At 39.3% G+C, this 24,863-nt stretch overlaps 1 protein-coding gene across 1 annotated transcript in view; it reads right to left on the bottom strand.

Annotated features, from left to right (window-relative positions):
* IPO8 (importin 8) overlaps window positions 1-8,237 on the bottom strand; it is a 164,565-nt gene extending 156,328 nt beyond the window's left edge. Inside the window, exon 1 of the mRNA XM_043968290.1 lies at window positions 7,798-8,237. Within this exon, the coding sequence (XP_043824225.1) occupies window positions 7,798-7,881 (84 nt within the window). The 5' untranslated portion in view covers window positions 7,882-8,237. The remainder of the gene's footprint in view (window positions 1-7,797) is intronic.
* Between the last annotated feature and the right edge of the window lie 16,626 nt (window positions 8,238-24,863).

The raw sequence follows: 24,863 nt of genomic DNA, 5'->3' as shown, positions 1-24,863 counted from the left end.
TTGTGTGACCCTGGGCAAGTCACTTAACCCCAACTGCCTCACTAAAAAAAAAAAAAAAAAAGAGTAATGGGGGCAGCTAGATAGCGCAGTGGTAAAGCACCGGCCCTGGATTCAGGAGTACCTGAGTTCAAATCCGGCCTCAGACACTTGACACTTACTAGCTGTGTGACCCTGGGCAAGTCACTTAACCCTCATTGCCCTGCAAAAAAAACAAAAAAAACAAAAAACAAAAAAAATAGTGGGGATTGGGGCAGCTAGGTGGCACAGTGGATAGTGCACCGGCCCTGGAGTCAGGAGTACCTGAGTTCAAATCCAGCCTCAGACACTTAACACTTATTAGCAAAAAAAAAAAAAAAAACAGTGGGAGGAAACCCTGAAAAAACACATTTCAGGAATGAATAAATAAATAAATGCTACTTGAGTAGGAGGTCATAACTGACCTCTAATCCGTCAATCCTTTAGAACTATTCCAGGCCACAGGGATAGTTCTAACGCCACTTGGACTGTATTCTTCTCCCTTCCCAATTTTGACAGGATGGTAAACTAGTTCAATTCTACATTATCCTTCACTCTTGAAGCCTTTATCTTCTGATTCTATTATTGATCATGCCTGGCCAAACTAACCCTGGATTATTCCCACTCAATTACATGCTGTTGAGCATGCTAAAGGAAATCACGAAGTCATGATGACTAAATCCACTACAAATTTAATCTAGCTAATCTCAACCAGGCCCTCACTGTAGCAAGGCAATCCTGCTATTCTTCCCTACTTGATTTATTACACTAACCACAGTAGCTGTTCCAAATCTCTTCTCTCCTCAGGCTCTGCTCATACTTCAACAAAACAATGGAGGCCATTGAATAAGATCTTCTCCCCTCATCCTCTTCTCACAGCCTTTTGATATCTTCACTGACTGCTCCTTCATTCCAGGCTCTGATGATGAATCTGTCCTTCTACATACCAAGGTCAACACCTCTCTATGTAACCTTGAGCCCATCCCCTTCCACCTCCACTCACTGTCCTGACTATATAAACACTCTCTCTAATCTTCACTCTCTCTCCATCTGCTGGTTTCTTCCCTCCTTCCTGCAAACATGCCCTAATATTCCTCATCCTGAAATTTTAAAAAACCTTGCTGAATTCTATCATTCTTAAATGTAATCATCTCATCCATCCTACTCTTTTCAACTAAACTACTTGAAAAAAAGACATCTGCACTTGGTGCATACACTTCCTCTCCTCTTCCTCTCTTATAAACCCTTCGAAATCTGCTCTCGTCCGAACTAATGGCCCTTTCTCAATCCTCATGCTTCTTGATCTCTCTCCAGCATTACACTAATGACCACCTTCTCCGCTCCTTGGATACTCTCTTCTCTGGGTCTTCAGGACTTGCTCCCTCTTAGCTTATTTCTTCCTACCTATCTGAATTCTCCTTAGTCTCTTCCTGGCTCTTCAATCATGTCATAGCCACTAACTCTGGGTGTCCTCCACAAAATTCTGTCCTAAGCATCCACTTCTATACCACAAGTTCTTCATTTTTTATTTGTTTCACGGGCTCCTTTTTTCAGTTAGTGAAGTATGCAGGCCCCTTCTCAGAAAAATAAAATACCTAGGATTACAAAGGAAATTAGTTATATTGAAACAGTCATCAAAACGTTCAAAAAATCAAGTTCACAGACCCCAGATTAAGAATCTCTCCTCTAAAAGATTAGAGTGAATAGAACCAGGAATGGTCACAGTGACAGCACTATTGTTAGATGAAGAACTGTGAATGACTTAACTCTTCTCAGCAATACAGTGATCCAAGACAATCCCAAAGCCCTAATGATGAAGCATACTATCCACCTCCAAAGAAAGTACTGATATTGACTGAACACAGACAGAAACATGCTACTTTTCACTTAAATATTTCTTTCATTTTTTTCTTTTGAGTTTTCTTGTACAAAACTACTAATATGGTAATGTTTTACATAAAATCACATTGTCTTTCATGGAGTTAATTATAATCTCTTCTATTTATCCAGTCCTACTCTCTTTCCTCAGTTCTGCAGGACCAACTGCCTGGTATACCTATCTAACTGGATGTCCTGTAGATATCTCAAACTCAACATGTCCAAAACTGAACTCATTATCTTTTCATTCCAAACCCATCCCTCGTCTACACTTCAAGGCACCAAAATCCTTTCAGTCACCTTGATCATCCCATATATCCAAACAGTTGCCAAATCTTGGCATTTCTTTCTCAACATCTCTCAACATCTTTTTTTTTTAAGTCCCCTTCTTTCCACTTTCACAACTACCACCCTAGTTCAGGTCCTCATCACCCTTAACCTGGACTCTCCTTCACACAGATAACAAAATGAAGTTTTAAAGGTGGGTCTATGTCATCCTCCTACTCAAAATCCAGGTCATTATCATTACCTCCAAGATCAAATATGAAGTCCTGCTCTCTTCCTACATAGCCAATCTCCTTACATTCTTACGCTCTTCTATGTAATCTAAAATCCAAGCCTACTGGCCTAGCACCTTTTTCTCATACATAACACTTCATTCTCCAAAGGTTATCAAGAAACCCTATAAATGTCATCAGTGTGATTAAGTGTTTGATTAGAAAGCTCATAGCATCACTGGTCATCAGAAGATGCGCAATGGGGAGAAATCCTATTAATGTGATGAATGTGGAAAAGAATTCAAATATCAATCAAGAATTTCTAAACATTAGAGAATTCACAGATGGGAGAAATCATATAAATTGAATTAGGGTGGCAAAGGGTTTGTTCAAAGAACAGTCCCAAATATTCAAAAGGGAAATGATTTGGGAAAAAAACTCTATATATGTGGTGAGAATAGGAAAAGTTTCAAACAGCATTCAAATTTTTATAAACATCAGAAAAGACACAGTCTCTGTGACTTTGCATTGGCTAGTCCCATGCCTGAAATGTTCTCTCATCTTCCAACTCCTAAGAATCTTTGGTTTCCTTTTAAGACTCAGCTGAAGTACCATCCCATCTCAGACCCAAATGGAATTAGCCCAGGAATCTGAGTCCAAGAACCCCAGAAATAGCTATGCCCCTAGGCTACCAGTCCTGTTTTCAACTTGGCTCTCACAGCCCCTTCAATAAGGACAGCAACCCTTGCAGGGAAGGGCCCTGCCATCCCTTCCACCACTAACAAGCACTACTAAACCCAAGAGGCCCGGGAAGAACAGTATTCTGCTACCCTAAGACCCTTGGCTTTGCTTCCAGACTGGCCCTTGCAGCCACTGTCCAGGAAAACAACCCTTGTGCAGATTCAACCTGGTGACTATTTCTGAATGTTCTGCAGGACCACAGCTACTCTGGCTTTAAAAAAAAAAGTTCTCGGGCAGCTAGGTGGCACAGTGAATAAAGTACCAGCCCTGGAGTCAGGAGGACCTGAGTTCAAATCCAGCCTCAGACACTTGACACTTACTAGCTGTGTGACCCTGGGCAAGTCACTTAACCCTCACTGCCCTGCCAAAAAAAAAAAAAAGTTCTCATAACCAAAGTCCTCAGCACTGTTAAGTGGATCAAAATAAAAAACTGATATGGTTTTTTAAATGGAAATTATATCAAAGAAGACACATTACTATGTACTTAGGCCCAGAACTCATATGACTTGCAGCTAAAACCACCTATACATGATCTATATCCCTATTAAGAATGTGAGCTGGGCAGCTAGGTGGCACAGTGGATAGAGCACCAGCCCTGGATTCAGGAGTACCTGAGTTCAAATCCTGCCTCAGACCCTTTGACACTTACTATCTGTGTGACCCTGGGCAAGTCACTTAACCCTCATTGCCCCATCCCTCCCCCCCAAAAAAGCAAGAATTCAAACCAAGGTCCTCTGAATCTAAAACTCAACACTTTTTTATAGGAGGATAGGAGCAATTTTAGCACAGGATGAAAGACATGGATAAGCTGCAATCTGGAGTAAGAGAGCACAGATCCTTCCAAGTACTTAAGTTTATACTCTGGAGATATAGTCCCACAATTCACAATATCTGTTAAGGAATGAAGTATTCTGTCACATAAAAGACAGCCAATAAGCATTTATAAAATGCCACCTACTACTACTACCAGTACCATTACCACTACACCACTACTACCTAATATGCAGTGCTTTTATAACCCATTTAACATCCTCACAACAACTCTACTGTAATATAGGTGCTATAATTTTCCCCATTTTTACAGATGAGGCACAGAAAGCTTAAGTGACTTGCTCAGCAAGTGTCTAAAATCGGATTCTAACTCTCTACCTAAATCAAATTCCCAGCTCAATCCACTGCAACAACTACTTATGGCACAGGCCAGAAGGAAGCTTGGATCATGCCATCTTCCAAGAGCTGAAAGTTAGCAGATCCCTAGAAGCAGCTCTGAAAAAAAGCACCAGAGCAGAATGAAAGTCTCTCTTGGAGAAGGGTAGGGAAAGATGAAGCCAGAGATATCTCTTCTGCATCCCTTGCACCCAGACACAATTACAGCTCCCTGACACACGTGGTCCCTCTCTCCACCTAGGGTACCATATTCTTACAGCCGGGTGTTCTGTCCATAGGAATATAATTTTTGGTTGTTTATATTTTTTGACATATTTTGTGGCTTGGGGGCTAGGTTTTTTTTCTAAAAGCTGCAATTTACTTTTTGTCTTGTGCAGTTTTCATTTATGATTTCTTAAAACATAAATCTGGCCCCGAATGGCCAATAATTGTTGTTGGTCCTTCCTTTAGAAGAGGATCAATGACATCCCCAATGAGGTCTTGTGAGTTGGATTTAAGTGAGGCAAGGTTGCACAAAGTGCAAAGCCTCACTCTTCCAGTATCACTGAAATCCAGTGACAAAAGTCAGAATGCAGTGAATAACCTTGGCCTCTCTGATGTCTGACCAAGTTCTAAGCACTCCACAGCACCTACTTTAGCCACCACAAATTCTCGCCAAAGGAAGTCTTTACATGCTTGGGGTAGACATTCCCCCAACTCACTAAGAGGTCTGAGCCTGAGCCCCCAGCCCAAGCCTCAAAGGCTCATTGTTTAGGTTTTGATGGCTTAGAATAAGTGTAAACAGCAATTGTTTTTTGTTCTGGCCAGAAACTTTATGGGCCTTCCCCTCTCTGATAGACATTTTGGTTTTTGGTTTTGGGGTTTTTTTGCAGGGCAATGAGGGTTAAGTGACTTGCCCAGGGTCACACAGCTAGTAAGTAAGTGTCAAGTGTCTGAGGCTGAATTTGAACTCAGGTCCTCCTGATTCCAGGGCCAGTGCTTTATCCACTGCACCACCTAGCTATCTCCTCTGATAGATATTTTTATGATGGTAAATTAGGCTACCTTTTTGTCTCAATTCTTACCTTGCCCTTAGTCATTGAATGGGTTGCCTCAGACAAACTTAAGCCTGGGAAAAACCTTAATTCAGAAAGGCCAAGGGAATCCATTGCATCTCAGGCAATTTGACTTTTGTCTTGCCACTTGTCTTAGATTTAGATGACTGGAGGATAAAGTGAGGATAGGATTCTGAGAACCTCTGCCTCACTTAAATCCAATTCACATGCAAAGTCAAGAAATCACCCTCATGATGTTATTGGTCCACTTCAAGAATGAAGATCAAGGGGGTAACTAGTTGGTGCAGTGGATAAAGCACCAGCCTTGGATTCAGAAGGACCAGAGTTCAAATCTGACCTCATATACTTGACACTTACTAACTGTGTGACCCTAGGCAAGTCACTTAACCCTCATTGCCCCGCCAAAAAAAAAAAAAAGAATGAAGATTAAACTACAACAAACAATATATAGAATAAATTGGAGATAACCTTAAGGGAGGCATTAAGAAGGATGTGGAAATGGGGGTGGCTAGGTGGTGCAGTGGATAAAGCACCGGCTCTGGATTCAGAGGAGTATCTGAGTTCAAATCCGGCCTCAGACACTTGACACTTACTAGCTGTGTGACCCTGGGCAAGTCACTTAACCCCCATTGCCCCACAACAAACAAAATAAAAAAAGAAGGATGTGGAAAGTTTTCTTGCAAAAGGTGAAATTTTAATTGGGATTTGAGGGAAGCCAGGATGCAAAGATGAAGAGGGAAAGAAACACAGGCATGAGGGCCAACAGCCAGTAAAAATGCCTTAAGTCAAGGGGTAGAGCATCTTGTGAAATGAGACCAGTGTCACTGATTCACAGAAGTAGGTGTATGGAAGTAGTAAGATGTAGGAAGTAAATAGTAGTAAGTTAGGATCTAAGGTGTAAAAAGACTAGAAAGGTAGGAGGGCCACGTTATGAAGAGCTTTAAAAGCCAAACAGAAGATTTTATGTTTGGTCCTGGACATTGAAGGGAGCAACTAGTGTTTACTGAACACAGGAATGGCATGGTCAGAACTTTAGGAGATCAATTTGATAGCTGATTGGAAAATGGACTGGAATGGGGAGACTTAGGGTAGAGAGGCAAACCAACAGGCTATTGCAAGATTCCAGGAGCAAAGTGATGAGGACCTGTATCAGGATGGTGGTAATATCAGAGGAGAGAAGATGTGGAATGTGGTATATAAAAAATGTTAGAAGGTAGAAATAACAGAGCTTGGCCACAGATTGGTTTGAGGGGGAAGAAGGTGAAAAAGAATGAAGATTTAAGGATGACAATGAGGTTATGAGCCTTGGTGACTAGAAGGATGAAGATGCCCTGAACAGAAACCAGGAAGTTTTTAAAAGTAAGAGGTTTTAGGGGAAAAGAAAATTAGTTCTGTTCTGGATGTGTTGAGTTTATTATGTTTACAAGACATACAGTTCCATAAGGTAGTTGATCAGAAGTGGAGGTCAGGGAAGTTAGGGCAGGAAAAATAGAGTTGGGATTCATTGACAAAGAGATCATTGAATCCATGGGAATATAGGAAGGAAAAAGAAGACCCAATACAGAGGACTGGGGGGACAACCAGAGGTTAGCATAAATAACGATCAAGCAAAGGAGACAAAGAAGGTTTGGTATTGTAATCTTTAAGAGGTATCTAGAAAGTGGTGAGAAAAACACAACTGGAGTTTGGTAATCAAAAATTTTGAGGGAAAATAACTCCTTAACTTAAATCCTTCTTTGAGAAATGGCCAAGGCCATTTAGGATAAGCAATAAACAAAAGAAGACATACCCTTCTGGAGTATAGAATACAAACTATTGAAAGAAGTCTATGGGAGGAATATATTAAAAGACTAAAGGAAAATCCATCAAACAAATCAGGTTGCTTGATCAATACCAATATCCCCTTAATAGGCTATACCGTTAAAAAAAAAAAAACCCACATCTTTCTGTCGCAGAACATTTCTGAGGGCTCAAGCAAAACTCAGCTAAGTAGAGAAAAATGATCCCAAAGAAATATAGAGTAAGTGGGCAAGGTTTCCATAACAAAACCTAGAAAGGGCAGGTCCTGGAGAAAAGAAGCTAGACTCAGATTTGTGTTTTAAATGTATTTCTCCACCCACCCCCTCGGGTTGGAGAAGTGGGATGGGCAGAAGCTGCAGCTGCCAAGCACTTGGGGTTTGGAAAAAGCTGCTTTTGGCTTGACCTACAGACTGGGAAAGACAAACCAAGAGGCGGGAGGAGCAAGGGGAAGAGAGGAAAGACAGAGCCCAGGACGCCCGGACAGGTGCATCAGCACCACCACCCCCCCTCCAAACACTGGGAGGGGGGAGTCCCGACGCCCTAGCCGAGGGTGGGAGGGAGACACGGTACCAGGAGGTCCTACCAAGCGCGGAGGGGGCTGCGCTTCAGGAGGGCCCTGAGAGCCTGGGGGCCCCCGTCCTCACCTGGTTGAGCTCGTTCTCGGCCGCGATCCGCAGCTTGGGATCTATGGTGCCTTTCAGAGCCTGGATGATCCGGTTGGGATCCATCTTCTCCCTCGCTCAGGAAGCGAGGGCTCCACCGCCTCCTTCTCCGTAGGCCTGGGCAGTGGAGGTACCGGCAACTTCGATTTAATAACCTCCTGCCTCCTCTCCCCTTTGTCCGATCTACCTGAGGCCCAGCTTCTGACTCCAAGCTCCGACCGCCAACACCGCCACAAACTCCTTGCAGCGCCGCCCTGACTTGCTAATCCCCTTCTTTCCTCCCTCCCCCCACTCCCCCAACTCCCTCTCCATTCACCGGTTTGCGACAGCCGTGAGAGGCGGGGGAGGGGGTGGGAGAGAGAGAAAAGGAAGAGAAGCCTTCCTTTACGGCAGCCGCTCTCTACTTCTCTCTTCCTCCTCCTCCCAGTGGCTAGTACCACACAGACAGGAGGCAGCCATCTAATTGTACGGAAAAGAGCTTTCCTCTAGACAGGGCGCTCGAGCTCGGGGGGAAGAGGTCCCCTATCACCCATCCAACCACAGCTTCTTCATTCGTTGCCTGCAGGCTAAATCCCTAGCGGGCCCCGTCTTGAGTTCCTTTGATGGAAGAGAGGCAGCTGCCCCAATTGCCGTGTCTGACCCATTAGGAATTAGAAAAAAAGTAAAGGAAAAACAGCATCGGGTTCCTTTCTGGGTTTTAACTGTGGCAACGAATTGTTTTTCCTGACTATAGTTGGCCGCTAGAGGGATCCGTGACTCAGTTCGCCTCTTATCTGAAGACCCCCCCCCCCAAAGGTGTTCTAGTAAATGTTTAATAATCAGCTGAGAGGAGGATCTGGAGGTAGTGAATGCACTCAGGAAACACTCTGAAGTTTAATTTACATTATTAACATTTCCTCCTGCAATTTAAGTTAAGATATAAACAAAATAATGGATCAAACCGCGATTTGGGTTTGTCCATCTAGAAGTGTCAAAACTCACTGGGAAAATTTAACAATAAGCTTTCCTGAGCCAATCGGAGCTAGCTCCTCTCTCCACAATGCAACCTGGATGGAACTTGTGAAAAACCCTGCATCCTCTCAGATAAAAATGAAAAGTATAGGAACCAGTTCCAAAACTTTATTCCCTTTGTTGAAACCAGATCTGACTCCAAAATCAAGGTACAAAGAGCTGAGTCCCAGTAAAGTAATTAAGAAAAAAGTGGAATTCCTAGACCATTTAACGAAATAGAGAGTTATCTATATGATGGTATAGATTTGGTTAATCATATTTGAGTGCAATCCTGACTGGATGAGAGCTGTAGATAAACGAACATGCTTGATGAATTATTTGGTTCTTTTCTGTCCTTTTCTGTTTGAAAACTGGAAAGTTCCCTTTTGGAGTGGGATGGGGAAAACTTGGATGCTTGTTATATTGATGGAGGAGTTAACAGATAACCTATAAATAGTACCTAAAAAAGCTTAACAGAGAAACTTAGGTTTGTATTCTTACTGTAACCAAGAGGGTTTGTCCCTGTCAACCCTCACCATCAACAGATGTAACCAGGGATCATTAACCATTAATAGCCATTAATATTCCTAGATGACAGGACATCTAGAAACCAGATCTTAAGTAAAGAGATACCATCAACACAGAGACCCTCTGAGATTAACAAGTTTAAACATGTCTTTAGGAGCATGCACAGAAAAGGCCAGATTTGTCCTTAAATTCACCTTATGATGTGTAAACACCAAAAACACACCTCCAAGGAAAAGGTACCCACCTTACGGGGGTGAGGGGGGCTTAAGCCCCAAGGAACTCCAAATTAGAATAAACCCTCCCTTGTACCTCCCCAAGGTGGAGATTATGATAATGAGGAGATAATTAATTTCTTTCTTGCTATAAATATAACCATCTTTCTTCCCCCTATTCGAGACACTTACCTCCCTGGTGGTCTCCCTGTGGTCACTCACAGTATTGCAATAAAACTTGGGAAACTGAGTCACTGAGTCTTGTAATTCTATGGGATGCCTCATGATCAATTTGATCAATTAAACCCAGCCCCCACAACAATATTTCTGAGAGTCAAGGGGAATTTTTTTGAAATGATAGTCCTGACCTTTAGGGTTATCTCTGTCTCACTTAATTGATTTTCCTGCCATCGAATTTTATCTCCCCTTACTTCTTAGGTGTGTCTGTCCTTATATCTAGTTGGCCAATCTAAACTTTAATAGTTCTTTGATTCTTCAATATATCTATCCTGTTATATCTGGTCATCTTTGGTTTTGCTTTTCACAGGAGAAATTCCTTTTGATTTATTCCACACCCATGTCAGTGAAGATCACACTTCATCCAAAGTGTGGGTGCCATGACTAAACCAGGGAAAGGGGAAAAAGTTCTTTCCCTTTCTCCCTCTTTTACCCCACTCCAAGAAATGGGCGTGGGAGTGTTTGTTTCCATTCTGTTTTGTTTGTCTTTTTCAGTTTTAGGTGCTAGTGGTGATTCACATCGGACCCAGAAGTTTCAGCCATGGCTACCTTGGAGCCAGGATTGCAGAAGGAATGTTGCATCAAGAGAGCCAGACCAAAGGGGAAGCCTAGAGAAGCCAGGGTACCAAGGACTTTAGCCCAAGGGTGGAGTAGAACATGGGCCTGGAACTGTATGTTCTATAGTGGTGCCAAATAGAAATTGGACCACTAAACCTTACATAAGGATGCCTGCACACTGCCCACTTACTGACTTAGAAAACTACCTACTGGGAACAGCTAGGTGGTGCAGTGGATAAAACACTGGCCCTGGATTCAGGACAACCTGAGTTCAAATCCAGCCTCAGACATGACACTTACTAGCTGTATGACCCTGGGCAAGTCAGTTAACCCTCATTTCCCCACCAAAAAAAAGAAAAAGAAAACTACTATTTATTAACATTATCTATGTTCTATTGTATTTTATTTTGTTAAATATTTCCCAATTACATTTTAATCTCATCAGACCATACCTCCTTAAAGGTACTTGAGAACTCTGGGGAAATGGTTAGATATAGCCTGCCCGGGCTTCAAGAAGTAGGGGCCAGGGTAGTCAGTGGTACATTAAAAAGGACCAAAAAACATTTCCTGTAACAAATGAATTTTTACGTAAGACTTGAAGGAAGCTAGGAGATAGCATTTATTGAATTGTTAGTTGTTAGTTGTTAATTGTTAAGTGTTAGTTGTTAGGCCGTTTTCTGAAGTTCTTTGATCAGCACTTCTAAGGCCATTCTCATCCTGCACTCATCTTATGACCTGTGAGAAAATAATGATTAATAATTGATATCTTGGGAGACCCAGGTCCCCTTTCTCCCCCCACTGTAGAAAGTCCAGTGTCCTTGAGAGTTTGTTATTAAATCTCATCTGGGACAAACCCAAGGGAACAAAAGGAATAGAGACAGATCCTTTGTCTAGATTGCTGAAGGATTGACGGAATTAAACCACACTTAGAAGAAAAACTATTTGGGGGAGGGGTGTAGCTTAACATTCCTTTCCCTACCAAGAGTTGAATGACCTAATGTCATCCCTGTTCATTTTAATATAGCCCACTTCCAATCATGCCAATCAATAGTTTTGAGTGATGTGAACCAATTAGCTTTGATTAATATATAATGACCTGCCTCTATTAAAAAAGGATAAAAACCCTTGGAAAATGCAACACAGGGAAGCAGGTGCTATTATTGTCCCCATTTTACAATTGAGGAAACTGAGGCAGGTAGTAACTGACTGACTTACCCCAGTATCACATAGCTAGTACGTGTCTGAGGCCAGTACTTGATCCACTGTACCATCTAGCTGCTACATCTCTGCATTTCATTATTGCTGATACTGTGTTGTTAACTTAAGGAAATTTTGTTTTTAAAAAATTCTTATGTAGAAATTTTAGTATATTTATTCTTTAATGCCTTATGCCCAAAAATGTATTAAGAAAAACCCATACATTTTTAATAATAAACATTTTTATTTAAAGTTTGGAGTTCCAAATTCTATCTCTTCTTCCCCCACTTCCTGAGGTAGTAAGCAATCAGATATAGGTTACATATGTGCAATTATGTAAAACATTACAATATTAGTCATTATGTATAAGAAAACTTGAAAAAATGAAGTAGAAAATAAAATACTTCGATCTATTCAATATCTGTTCTTTTTTGGACATAGATAATATGCTTTATCATTAATCCTTTGGGATTGGTTTGAATTATTGTACTGCTGAGTTAAGTCATTCACAGTTCTTCATCAAACAATATTGCTGTTACTATGCACTGCATTCTCCTGGTTCTGCTCACTTCACTATACATCATTTCATATAAGTCTTTTCAGGATTTTCTGAAATCATCCTGCTTGTCATTTCTTATAACACAATAATATTCCATTACAATCATATACCACAGCTTATTTAGCCATTCCCCAATTGATGGGCAATCCTTTGATTTCCAATTCTTAGCCACCACAAAAAGGTACTATAAATATTTTTGAACAAGTAGGTCTTTTTCTCTTTTGGGGGATGTCTTTGGGATATAAACTTAGCAGTAGTATTGTTGGATCAAAGGGTATGCACAGTTTTATAGCCCCTTGGGCATAGTTCCAAATTGCTCTCCAGAATGATTGGATCAGTTCACAACTCCACAAATATTGGATTAGCATCCCAGCTTCCCCACATCCCCTCTAACATCCAATATTTTCCTTTTTTTATGATAGCTGATAGATTCTGATAGGTGCGAGGTGGTACCTTCGAGTTGTTTTAATTTGCATTTCTCTGATCAATAGTAATCTAGAGTATGTTTTCATAAGACTATAGATAGCTTTGATTTCTTTGTATGAAAACTTCCTGTTCAGATCCTTTGACCATTTATCAACTGGAGAATGACTTATAGTTTTATAAATTTGATGTAATGAGTGATTTCTGCCACTCATAAAATTATTTTATTTTTTCTAGACCTTTATTTTTTCCAATTACATGTAAAGATAGTTTTCAACATTAACTTTTTTTTTTTGGTGAGGCAATTGGGGTTAAGTGACTTGCCCAGGGTCACACAGCTAGTGTCAAGTGTCTGAGGCCAGATTTGAAATCAGGTCCTCCTGAATCCAGGGCCGGTGCTCCATCCACTGCGCCACCTAGCTGCCCCCCAACATTAACTTTTATAAGATTTTGAGTTCCAAATTTTTCTCCCACCCTCCCTTACCTTATCCCCTCCCTAAGAGAGCAAGCAATCTGATATAGGTTATACATTATTAAACTTTCCACATTAGTCATGTTGTAAGAGAAGAATCAGAACAAAAGAAAAAAAAACACAAGAAAGAAGAAACAACAAAAGTGAAAATAATATGGTTCAATCTTCATTCAGACTCTGTAATTCTTTTTCTGGATGTAGAGAGCATTTTCCATTATGAGTCCTTTGGAATTATCTTGCATCATTGTATTGCTGAGAAGACCTAAGTCTATCATGGCTGAACATCACACAATGTTGCTGTTACTGTGTACAATGTTCTCTTGGTTCTGCTCACTTCACTCAGCATCAATTCATATAAGTCTTTCCAGGTTTTTCTGAAATCTGCCTGCTCACCATTTCTTATACCACAATAGTATTCCATTACATTCATATCTCACAACTTATTTAGCTATTCGCCAATTGATGGGCATCCCCTCAATTTCCAATTCTTTGACAAAAAGAGGAGCTATAAATATTTTTGTACATGTGGGTCCTTTTTCCTTTTTGATGATCTTTTTGGGATATAGACCTAGTAGTCATATTGTTGGGTCAAAGCACAGTTTTATAGCCTTTGGGGCATGGTTCCAAATTGCTTTTCAAAATGGTTGGATCAGTTCACAACTCCACCAACAGTGCATTAGTGTTACAATTTTCCTACATCTTCTCCAAAATTTATTTTCCTTTATTGTCATATTAGCCAATCTGATAGGTGTGAGGTGGTACCTCAGAGTAGTTTTAATTTGCATTTCTCTAATCAGTAGTGATTGAGAACTTTTTTTCTTATGGCTATAGAAAGCTTTAATTCCTTCCTCTGAAAACTGCCTGTTCATATCCTTTGACCATTTCTCAATTGGGGAATGACTTGTATTTTTATATATTTGAATCAGTTTTCTATATATTTTAGAGGAGGCCTTTATCAGAAAAACTGGCTGTAAAAATTGTTTTCCAGCTTTCTGCTTTCCTTCTAATCTTGTTTTCATTGGTTTTGTTTGTGCAAAACCTTTTTAATTTAATGTAATAAAAATGATCTATTTTGCATTTCATAATGTTCTCTATAGATCTCCATAGATCTGACAAGTAAACTATTCCTTCCTTTTCTAATTTGCCTGTGGTATCACCCTATATGTCTAGCTCATGTACCCATTTTGACTTTACTTTGGTACATGGTATAAGATGTTAGTCTATACCTAGTTTCTGTCATACTATTTTCCAGTTTTCCCAGCAGTCTTTGTCAAATAGTGAATTCTTATTCCTGGGGCTAGAGTCCTTGGGTTTATCAAACAGATCGCTATATTCATTTACTACAATGTTTTGTGTGCCTAACCTATTCCACTGATCCACCACTGCATTTCTTAGCCAGTATCAAATAGTTATGATGGATGCTGCTTTATAATATAGTTTTAGATCTTGTACAGCTAATCCACTTTCCTTTGCATTTTTTTCATTAATTCCCTTGATATTCTTGACCTTCTGTTCTTCCAGGTGCATTTTATTATTATATTTTCTAGCTCTATGAAATAATTTTTGGTAGTTTGATTGCTATAGCACCAAATAAGTAAGTTAATTTATGTAGAATTGTCATTTTTATTATAATATCACAGCCTACCCATGAGCAATTTATATTATTCCATTTGTTTAGATCTGATTTTATATGTGTGAAAAGTGTTTTGTAATTGTGTTTATATAGTTCCTGGGTTTGCCTTGCCAGGTAGACTCCCAAATATTTTATATTAGGTACAGTTATTTTAAATGGAATTTCTCTATCTCTTGCTGCTGTACTTTGTTGGTCATATATAGAAATGCTGATGACTTATGTGGGTTTATTTTATATCCTGCAACTTAGCTAAAGTTGTTAATTGTTTCAAGCAATTTTTTAGTTGATTCTTTAGGATTCTCTAAGTATACCATCATATAGTTTTGTTTCTTCTTTGCCTATTCTAATTCCTTTAATTTATTTTTCTGTTCTTGTTGCTAAGGCTAACATTTCTAGTACAAAATTGAGTAATAGTGGTGATAATGGATATTCTTGTTTCACCCCTGATCTTATTGGGTATGCTTCTAACTTATCACCATTACATATAATGATTGCTGATGGTTTTAGATAGAGACTGTTTATCATTTTAAGGAAAGTTCCATTTCTTCCTATGCTGTCTAATGGGTTTTTTGTTTGTTTTTTGTTTTTGCGGGGCAATGAGGGTTAAGTGACTTGCCCAAGGTCACACAGCTAGTTAAGTGTCAAATATCTGAGGCCAGATTTGAACTCAGGTCCTCCTGAATCCAGAGCCAGTGCTTTATCCACTGTACCACCTTGCTGCCCTCTGTCCAATGTTTTTAATAGGAATGGGTGCTGTATTTTGTCAAAGGCTTTCTCTGCATCTATTGAGATATGATTTTGGTTAGTTTTGTTATTGATGTGGTCAATTATGTCGATAGTTTTTCTAAGATTGAACTAGCCCTGCATTCCTGGTATAAATCACACCTGGTCATAGTGTATTATCCTAGGGGGCAGCTAGGTAGTGCAGTGGATAAAGCACTGTCCCTGGATTCAGGATGACCTGAGTTCAAAACCAGACTCAAGACACTTGACACTTACTAGCTGTGTGGCCCTGGGCAAGTCACTCAACACTCATTGCCCTGGGAAAAAAAAAAAGTGGGGTCATAGTGTATTATCCTGGTGAGGATTGCTGTAATTGCTGTAATCTCTTTCCTAATATTCTATTTAGAATTTTACATCAACATTCAGTAGGGAGATTGGTCTATTACTTTCTTTCTCTGTTTTTGCTCTTCCAGGTTTAGGTGTTAGTAACATATTTGTCTCATAAAAGGAATTTGGTAGGATTCTCTCTTCACCTATTTTTCCAAATAGTTTCTATAGTAGTGGAATTAATCTTTATATGCTTGGTAAAATTCACTTGTAAACACATTCTGCCCTGGAGATTTTTTCTTAGGGAGTTCATTGATGACTTGTTCAATTTCGTTTTCTAAAATGGGCTTATTTAAGGACTTTATTTCCTCTTCTGTTAATCTGGGCAATTTATATTTTTGTAAATAATCATCCATTTCATTTAGGTTGCCAAATTTATTGGCATATAGTTAGGCAAAATAGCATTTTGATATTTAAATTGTTTCTTTCTGGTTGCTTAATTTCCTCTTCATTGGTGGTAAATTTAGCATTTTCATTTTTGATACTGGTAATTTTATTTTATTTTTTAAAATAAAATTAACCAAAGGTTTATTTATTTTATTGTGTTTTTTTCCATAAAACCAGCCCTTAGTTTTATTTATTAATTCTATAGTTTTCTTTCAATTTATTTAATTTCTCCTTTAATTTTCAGAATTTCTAATTTGGTATTTAATTGGGAATTTTTAATTTGTTCTTTTTCTAGCTCCTTCAGTTGTATGCCCTTTAGTTGCATTGATCTCCTCTTTCTCTATTTTATTCAGGTAGGCATTTAGAGATGTAAAATTTCCTGTAAGATAAGTTTTGGTGTGTTGTCTCATTATTGTCATTCTTTTTTTTTTTTTTTTTTTGGCGGCGCAATGGGGGATTAAGTGACTTGCCCAGGGTCACACAGCTAGTAAGTGTCAAGTGTCTGAGGTTGGATTTGAACTCAGGTACTCCTGAATCCAGGGCCGGTGCTCTATCCACTGCGCCACCTAGCTGCCCCTATTGTCATTCTTTTTGATGAAATTATTTTTTGTTTCTATGATCTGTTGTTTGACCTACTCATGCTTTAAGATGAGATTATTTGGTTTCCAATGAATTTTTGGTCTATCTTTCTATGGCCCTTTATTGTACATAATTTTTATTGTATCATGATCTGAAAAGGATGCATTTACTATTTCTGCCTTTCTGCATTTGACTGTGAGGTTTTGTTTTTGTTTTTTTGGTGGGGCAATGAGGGTTAAGTGACTTGCCCAGGGTCACACAGCTAGTAAGTGTCAAGTGTCTAAATCCAGATTTGAACTCAGGTTGTCCTGAATCCAGGGCCAGTGCTTTATCCACTGTACCACCTAGCTGCCCCAACTGTAAGGTTTTTATGCCCTAACACATGGTCAATTTTTGTGTAGGGGCCATATACTGCAGAGAAAAAGGTACATTCCCTTCTATACCTATTCAGTTTTCTCTGGAGGTCAATCATATTTAATTTTTCTAAAATTCTATTCACCTCAACTTCTTTTTTATTTATTTTGTGGTCAGTTCTGAGAGGGGAGGTTGAGGTCCCCCACTAATATAGTTTTGTTCTCTATTTCTTCCTATATCTCACTTAACTTCTCTAAGAATTTGGATACTGTACCATTTAGTGCATATATGTTTAGTATTGATATTACTTCATTGCCTGTGGTGACGTAGTTTCCTTCCTCATCTCCTTTAATTAGGTCTATTTTTTCTTTTGCTTTGTCTGAGATAAGGATTGCTACCCCTGCTTTTTAAAAAAATTCAGCTGAAGCATAATATATGGCTCCAGCGTTTTACCTTTACTATGTGTATATCTCTCTGCTTCAAACAACATATTGTAGGGTTCTTGTTTTTAATCCACTCTGCTATCTGCTTGTGTTTTATGGGAGAGTTCATCACATTTACATTTACAGTTAGGATAACTGTGTATCCTATTTTCCCCCTTTTCTTTTCTCTTTCCTTTCCCCCTGTCCCTTCTCACCAGTGTTTTGCTTCTGACCACTACCTCCCTCAATCTACCTTCCCTTCTATCAGCCCCACCTCCCTTTTTTGCCCTTTTCCCTTTTGCCTCCTAGTTTTACCCGCCTTTCTATCAGAACCCCACCATTTTCTTTCCCCTTTCCCCTCTTACTTCCCTATAGAGTAAGATAAAATTCTATATCCAACTGAGTGTATATGTCATTCCCTCTTTGAGCCAAATCAAATGAGAGTTAGGTTGAAATGCTCACCTCTCCTTTCTTTTCCTCTATTGTAATGTCTTTTGTGCCTCTTCATGTGATGTGATTTATCCCATTCTGCCTTCCCTTTCCTCTTCTCCCAATACAATCCTTTTTTGTCACCCCTTTAGTTTTTCTTTAATATCATCACATCAAAATCAACTTATATCTACACTATCTGTCTTATGTGTATTTCTCCTATCTGTCTTAATAAAGATACAGTTCTCAAGAGTTACAAGTATCTTCTTCCCGTGTAGGGATGTAAACATTAAAGCCTTATTGAATAACATGTTTTCCTCCCCTGCTTTACCTTTTATGCTTCTCTTGAATCTTGTATTTGTAGACTGAATTTTCTGTTCAGTTCTGGGCTTTTCATTAGGAAAGTTTTAAAGTCTCCTGTTTTGTTAAATGTCTTTCTTTTCTCCTAAAAGATTATGTTTAATTTTGCTGGGTAGTACATTCTTGGTTGTAATTCAGGTTACTTTGCCCTCTGGAATATTATGTTCCAAGCCCTCTGATCCTTTAATGTTGAAGCCGCCAAGTCCTGTGTAAACCTGACTGTTGCTCTTTGATATTCAAATTGTTTCTTGCTGGTTGCTTACAGTATTTTCTCCTTTACATGATAATTCTGGAATTTAGCTATGATATTCCTTGAGGTTTTTCTTTTGGAGTCTCTTTCAGGAGGTGATCAGTGGATTCTTTCAATGACTATTTTTTCCTCTGCTTCTAAGACATTGGGACAGTTCTCTTTGGTATAACAATTGGAATGATGCCACTTGCTGGAGACTTACTGTAGAAAAGCTCCGCTATGAGGTGAATGTCTCTGAGGGCAAAACCATGCGTCTTTTCTTTGGTGTCAGGAAGTGATGTTTGCTGATGGGAGGAAGAAGGGGGAGCCTGGCACTCTGTCTCGCCCTCTTTCCTGTGTACTCTGGCAGAGAGCGGAACTAAAAATGTGCTCTCTCTTTAATAGATAGATGAATATAGGCCTTTTCCTTCTCTCTTTACCAAATTCTTATTCTCCCTAATAAATGCTTAAAAGTCTAACTCTTGCTAAAGCTTATAATTTATTGGCAACCACTCGTTAGATATTTTAGACAGACTAGCTAGAATTTTAGCCCTTTAACATTGGTAATGTTATGAAATATGCTGTCCAGGCTCTTTTTTTGATCATGGCCCTCAGGTAGTCCAATTATTCTTAAATTGTCCCTCCTGGATCTATTTTCCAGGTCTGTTGTTTTTCCTGAGGAGGTATTTTATATTTTCTTCTGCTTTTATATTCTTTTGATTCTGCTTTACTTCTTCCTGTTGTCTGAGTCATTAGTTTCCATATGTCCAATTCTGATTCTTAAGGAATTATTTTTACCAGTCAGCTTTTGCACCTCCTTTTCCATTTGTCCAGTTGCATATATTTTTTTTTTAGTGAGGCAATTGGGGTTAAGTGACTTGCCCAGGGTCACACAGCTAGTAAGTGTTAAGTGTCTGAGGCCGGATTTGAACTCAGGTACTCCTGACTCCAAGGCCAGTGCTCTATCCACTGTGCCATCTAGCTGCCCCCCAGTTGTATTTTTTAAGGCATGATTCTCTTTTTCCAAGCTATTGACTTTCTCTTGCATAACTCTCATTTCTTTTTCCAATTTTTCTTCTATCCCTCTCTTATTTGGTTTATAAAATCCTTTTTGAGCTCTTCCAAGAGGGCTTTTTGGTCTTTTTTTTTTTTGTGGGGCAATGAGGGTTAAGTGACTTGCCCAGGGTCACACAGCTAGTAAGTGTCAAGTGTCTGAGGCCAGATTTTAACTCAGGTCTAGCTGCCCTGGCTCTTTGGTCTTGAGACCAATTCCTCTTCCCTTTTAAGGCTTCACATGTAGGCATTTTGACATAGTTGTTTTCCTCTGATTTTATATTTTGATCCTCCTTGTACGCATAGTAATTTTCTATGGTGAGAGTTTTTTTCTGTCTCATTCATATTTTAGCTTCTTTCATGCCTTTTAAAGTTGACTACTGCTCCTGGAGTACAATGTGCATTGTCCCAAGCTTCTGTTGCTGGGGGCCAGGGGCCCAGTAACCAGCTTTCTGTTCTGCAGAAAGTGAGCAGCTTATAGTTTGCTCACTGCACTGGAGTGGTCCAGCTAGTTGGACATATTGAGTAGCAGATACCCCAGCTGGTAAAACTGCCTTCTGCATTGGGGCTGGGGAACCTCACAACTGGCCTGCTGTCCTACTAGCTTGCTGAGCTAGGATGGAGAGTCCTTAGCTGCTGATCTGTGCTGAGACTAAGAGCCTTTTGCTGGCTTGCCCAGACACCTTCTGCACTGAGCCGTGCTCCCCTTTTATTCAAGTGAGACAGACCTTTGCTTTAGACCTTCTAGGTTATCTTAAGCCAGAAGAAGATTGGTTCACTCTGTCTTTTTGTAGGTTCTGCATCTCTAGGATCCATTTAGTTTAATTAGTTAAGTTTAGTTTAATTTAATATAGTTTCTGAGGAAAATTGGGAGAGCTCAGGCAACTTCCTCTGCCATCTTGGCTCTGCCTCCAGAACAAGAGATATAAAATGATTTTAGAGATAATTGAACATTAAAAAAAATTTTTTTATATTTTATATGGCAACATTGTTAGACTAAATAAAATTGTCCAGATTTACTATTTTTGCAAATTCATATGGATGATCAAATTCTGATATTAAACCTTTTGTCTTTGCTTACCTGTGTTTTCTTCTATGCATTTTTAAAAGTGTTTTAATGGGGGGCAGCAAGATGGCACGCTGGATAAAGCACCTGCCCTGGATTCAAGAGAACCCGAGTTCAAATTTGGCCTCAGACACTTGACACTCACTTAGCTGTGTGACCCTGGGCAAGTCACTTAACCCTCATTGCAGGAGGGGGTGAGGGGAGTGTTTTAATGGCCTCATGTTTATCTGGCCTCACCTTTGCCACTCCTCTTTCATTCAAATACACTTTCTAATGAACAAAACAAGAGAATTTAAAAAAGAAATACCTTGTAGTTTATATCCATAGTGAAGCTAAGCATTCATATAGTATGCCTCTTTCTGCACCTTGAGTGCACTTTCATATTCATGTTCATGAAGGGACATGGTTGATCATGGCATTGATCAGAGTTCTCAAGTCTTTCAAAGTGTTTTTTTCTTCACAATGCTGTTGTCCTTATAAAAATTTTGAACCTAATTCTGTGCACTTCAACTTGCTTCAGTTCTCACTACACAGGCTTCTCTCAAATCATCTCATATTCTCTGAATAGCACAATAATATTCCATTCCATTCATATTACACAAATTATTCGGTAATCCCCACTTGATAGGAACCCTCTTAGATATTGATCCTTTTCTTTTCCCCTTCTTATTCTCCCCTTTAGGATCAGAACATTTATTTTGCTTGTGAGTATTCCCTCCCCAGTACTGTACTCTCCTCTCTTATCCCCATTTGTTTCCCTATTGAGTTCGATATATTTCTATATCAAAAGCTATGCATATGTTCAATCTTCCTTTCCTCTTTTCAGATAAGTGTAAGGTTCATCTAATGCCTTATCCTTCAAACCTTTCCTCCATGCTTAGATACTCTTCTTCTCAAGCACTATAGTAATAAGAAATAACAAATTCCATTCCTTTTTTCCTTCTTACAACAGGAGAATATCCTCCTTTTACCCTCTCTTCTTTTTACCCTCTTAAAATCCTCCTTACAGAACCAATCCACTCCCAGGTAATCTGCTTTTCTAATTTAATTCCCTCAAAACCATTGAAAGATATTAAAGTTCTAAAGGGATACTTGTTTCTTATGCCTTTAGAATGTTATTACTATATAATTACAAAGCCCATATTAATTTACTTTTTAAGGTTTCTCTCAACTCTTGCATTTGCATTTTAAAGTTCCTATTCAGTTCAGGTCTTTTTATCAAAAATATGCAAAAATTCTCTATTCCATTAAAGATCCATTTCCCCCATGTAGGATTATATTAAGTTTTGCATGATAAGTTATTCTTGGTATAAACCTATATGCCTTTTGGAATATTATATTGTGAGGGAAAACAATCCTCTTCTCAATCATTCTCAGGAACTCAGCAGTGATGTGACAAAGGCTCTTTTATTTCCTTCTTGTGAGGAGGCACCCTAGTGTGCAGCTAATGGATGCAAAGAAAGGGGGCTTACAGGCCCTGTTTTAAACCCTAGTCCCTAATGTGAATGGACCCTCCCTTTTTTCATCATTGGTCTGATTACTCAAGGGTTACAATCTACACACAAAAACTAGCTAATTGGAATTCAGTATTCCCATCCCTCTTCCTTATATGGGCATAACTCAGGAGTGGACCTTATTCTTGCTTATATGGACACAACTCCAGATCAGACCTTATTGAGACCAGGGCTCCTTGAACCATGTGATTTTGTTAGCCAGAGGGAGAGGAGGAGATCTGAGACCTTTGTCCTAAAAACAGGTCAGGAGGAGTATGATTGACTGTTATATCCTCATTGAGAGGAGACAACTACCCAATTTCTCACATATATTACAAGAATTTTCATTTATAGTAGAAGTTTCCAGGTCTTACACGATCCATGATTCCATAGTACTTGAACTGCTTCTTTCAAGATACCTGAATTTTTTCTTTGATATGGGAGCTCTGGATTTGGGTTATAATATTCCTACTAATTTTTCTTTTGGTATTCCTTTCAGAAGTATTCCATGGATTCTTTTTTATTTTCATTTTGCCTTCTATTTCCAATAGATCTGGGCAGTTTTTGTTTATGATTTATTGAAATATAGTATTCAGTCTTTTTTAAATCATAGTTTTAAGAGACTTCAATAATTCTTTGGGGGGGGGGCAGGGCAATGGGGGTTAAGTGACTTGCCCAGGATCACACAGCTAGTAAGTGTCAAGTGTCTGAGGCTGGATTTGAACTCAGGTCTTCCTGAATACAGGGACAGTGCTTTATCCACTGAGCCACCTAGCTGCCCCCTAGAGTTCAATGATTCTTAAATTATCCCTCCTTGACCTGTCTTCTAGGTCAATTGTTTTTTATATCACGTATCTCATGCTTTCTTCTTTTTTTTTTCAGTCTTTAGATTTCGTTCAGTATTTCTTGATGTCTCATAGGTTCACTGATTTCGCTTTGGTCTATGCTCATTTTCATGGAATCCATTCTTTGGGTAAGGTCTCTTTCTCTTTTATTACTTGAAATATGAATGTAAAGAAATAGTTTTCAGGTGAAACTTGTGCAGTTTGAGATAGAAAATGAACTATAGGGGAAGTTAGGTGGTGCAGTGGATAAAGCACCGGCCCTGGAGTCAGGAGGACCTGGGTTCAAATCTGGCCTCAGGCACTTGACACTTACTAGTTGTGTGACCCTAGGCAAGTCACTTAACCCCAATTGCCTCACCAAAAAAAAGAAAAAAGAAAATGAACTATGGCATAAATATATAAACAAATTACTCTATAAAAGTTGTAGGCTGATGTCTCATTTATATGAGAACTGTTTGCTTGTTTAAAGGGAAAGAGAAATAACTTTTATTTAAAATTAGTAATATATGTATAAAAAACAGCTTCAATGACAGGCTGAGATGGAGAGCCATTTTGAGAACTTATGGCTGTAGAACTTTATGGTTCCTCAATTCATTGGTATATAGCTGTTTTAAATCTTTTTTTGGGGGGGCAGGCAATGGGGGTTAAGTGACTTGCCCAAGGTCACACAGCTAGTATGTGTCAAGTGTCTGAGGCCAGATTTTGAACTCAGGTCCTCCTGAATCCAGGGCCAGTGCTCTATCCTCTGCGCCACCTAGCTGCCCCCTGTTTTAAATCTGGAGAGGATAAAACTCCCAAGATGAAAAATAATGTAACAATTTGGAGGCTGAGGGATGATTAAGAATTGTTGATTTCATGCAGGAAAATTCAGTGGCTTGTCTCATAAGTGAAAGGTGAGTCACTGAGTATCAAAAGACTGATTTAAGTACCTGAAATAGACTTAGAAAGGCAGGACCCTAAGGCTAACAAAGGAGTGGTCAAAAACAGGGAAAAGGGAAAGGTGGGTGGGGTTGAAGTCAAAAAGCAGTCTAGAGAGAGCTGTTGGACTGTATTTGCATTTGCTAGTTCCTGATTGGCTTAGACTTCCATATGTAATATTGCCTTTTAGCACTCCCTAGAGTTTAAGTGCAGGGCAGCTAGGTGACACAGAGGATAGAGCACTGGGCTGGGAATCAGGAAGACTTGTCTTCCTGCGTTCAAAATCAGCCTCAGACACTAGTTATCAAGTCACTTAACCACGTTTGCCTCAGTTCCTCATCTGTAAAATGAGCTGGAGAAGGAAATGGCAAACCACTCTAGTATCTTTGCCAAGAAAACTCCAAATGGAGTCACAAAGGGTCAAACATGACTGAAACGACTAAACAGCAACAAAACAAAGAGTTTCATAGAGAGGCAGAACCTCTCAAAAGTGCCTGATCATTCTATCACTGGAATCTTTTTCTTAACATACATTTATTTATTACACATCTGCACTCAAGGAGCTTATATTCTACTGGAAGGAAAAGTGTATTAATAATCAGAAATCACCTGAATTATGGAATTTAAATACTTCCCCAGAGACTATAAGAGTAGTCCTGAAGTCAGGACTAAAGATGAAAATTCACAAGAAATGTCTTGGGAAAATATTTTCTCCTCTCTTCCCCAATCCTTTAGTATTTCTAAAACTCAGTTATGTTGTGGATTAAGACCCACAAAGACAATTGGAATGAGAGGTGTAGGGGAAGGTCAGGGACTGGATATTTATGGACGGACTCCACTTTTACCAGTAGTAGCAAAGAAGAAAACTAAGATCTACCCAAAGGATAATGAAACAGGGACTTCCTGAGAGAAGTGTCATTGCTCATATTCCTAAGAAGTTGGTTATTAATTTCATAATTTGGCAGAAAATGGAAGAGAGATATAGGACAATAGC

The sequence above is a fragment of the Dromiciops gliroides genome, chromosome 5, assembly GCF_019393635.1.
Source record: "Dromiciops gliroides isolate mDroGli1 chromosome 5, mDroGli1.pri, whole genome shotgun sequence".
NCBI lineage: Eukaryota > Metazoa > Chordata > Mammalia > Microbiotheria > Microbiotheriidae > Dromiciops > Dromiciops gliroides.
The sequence above is the reverse complement of the archived record's forward strand: the minus strand, read 5'-3'. Positions and strand labels throughout refer to the sequence as shown.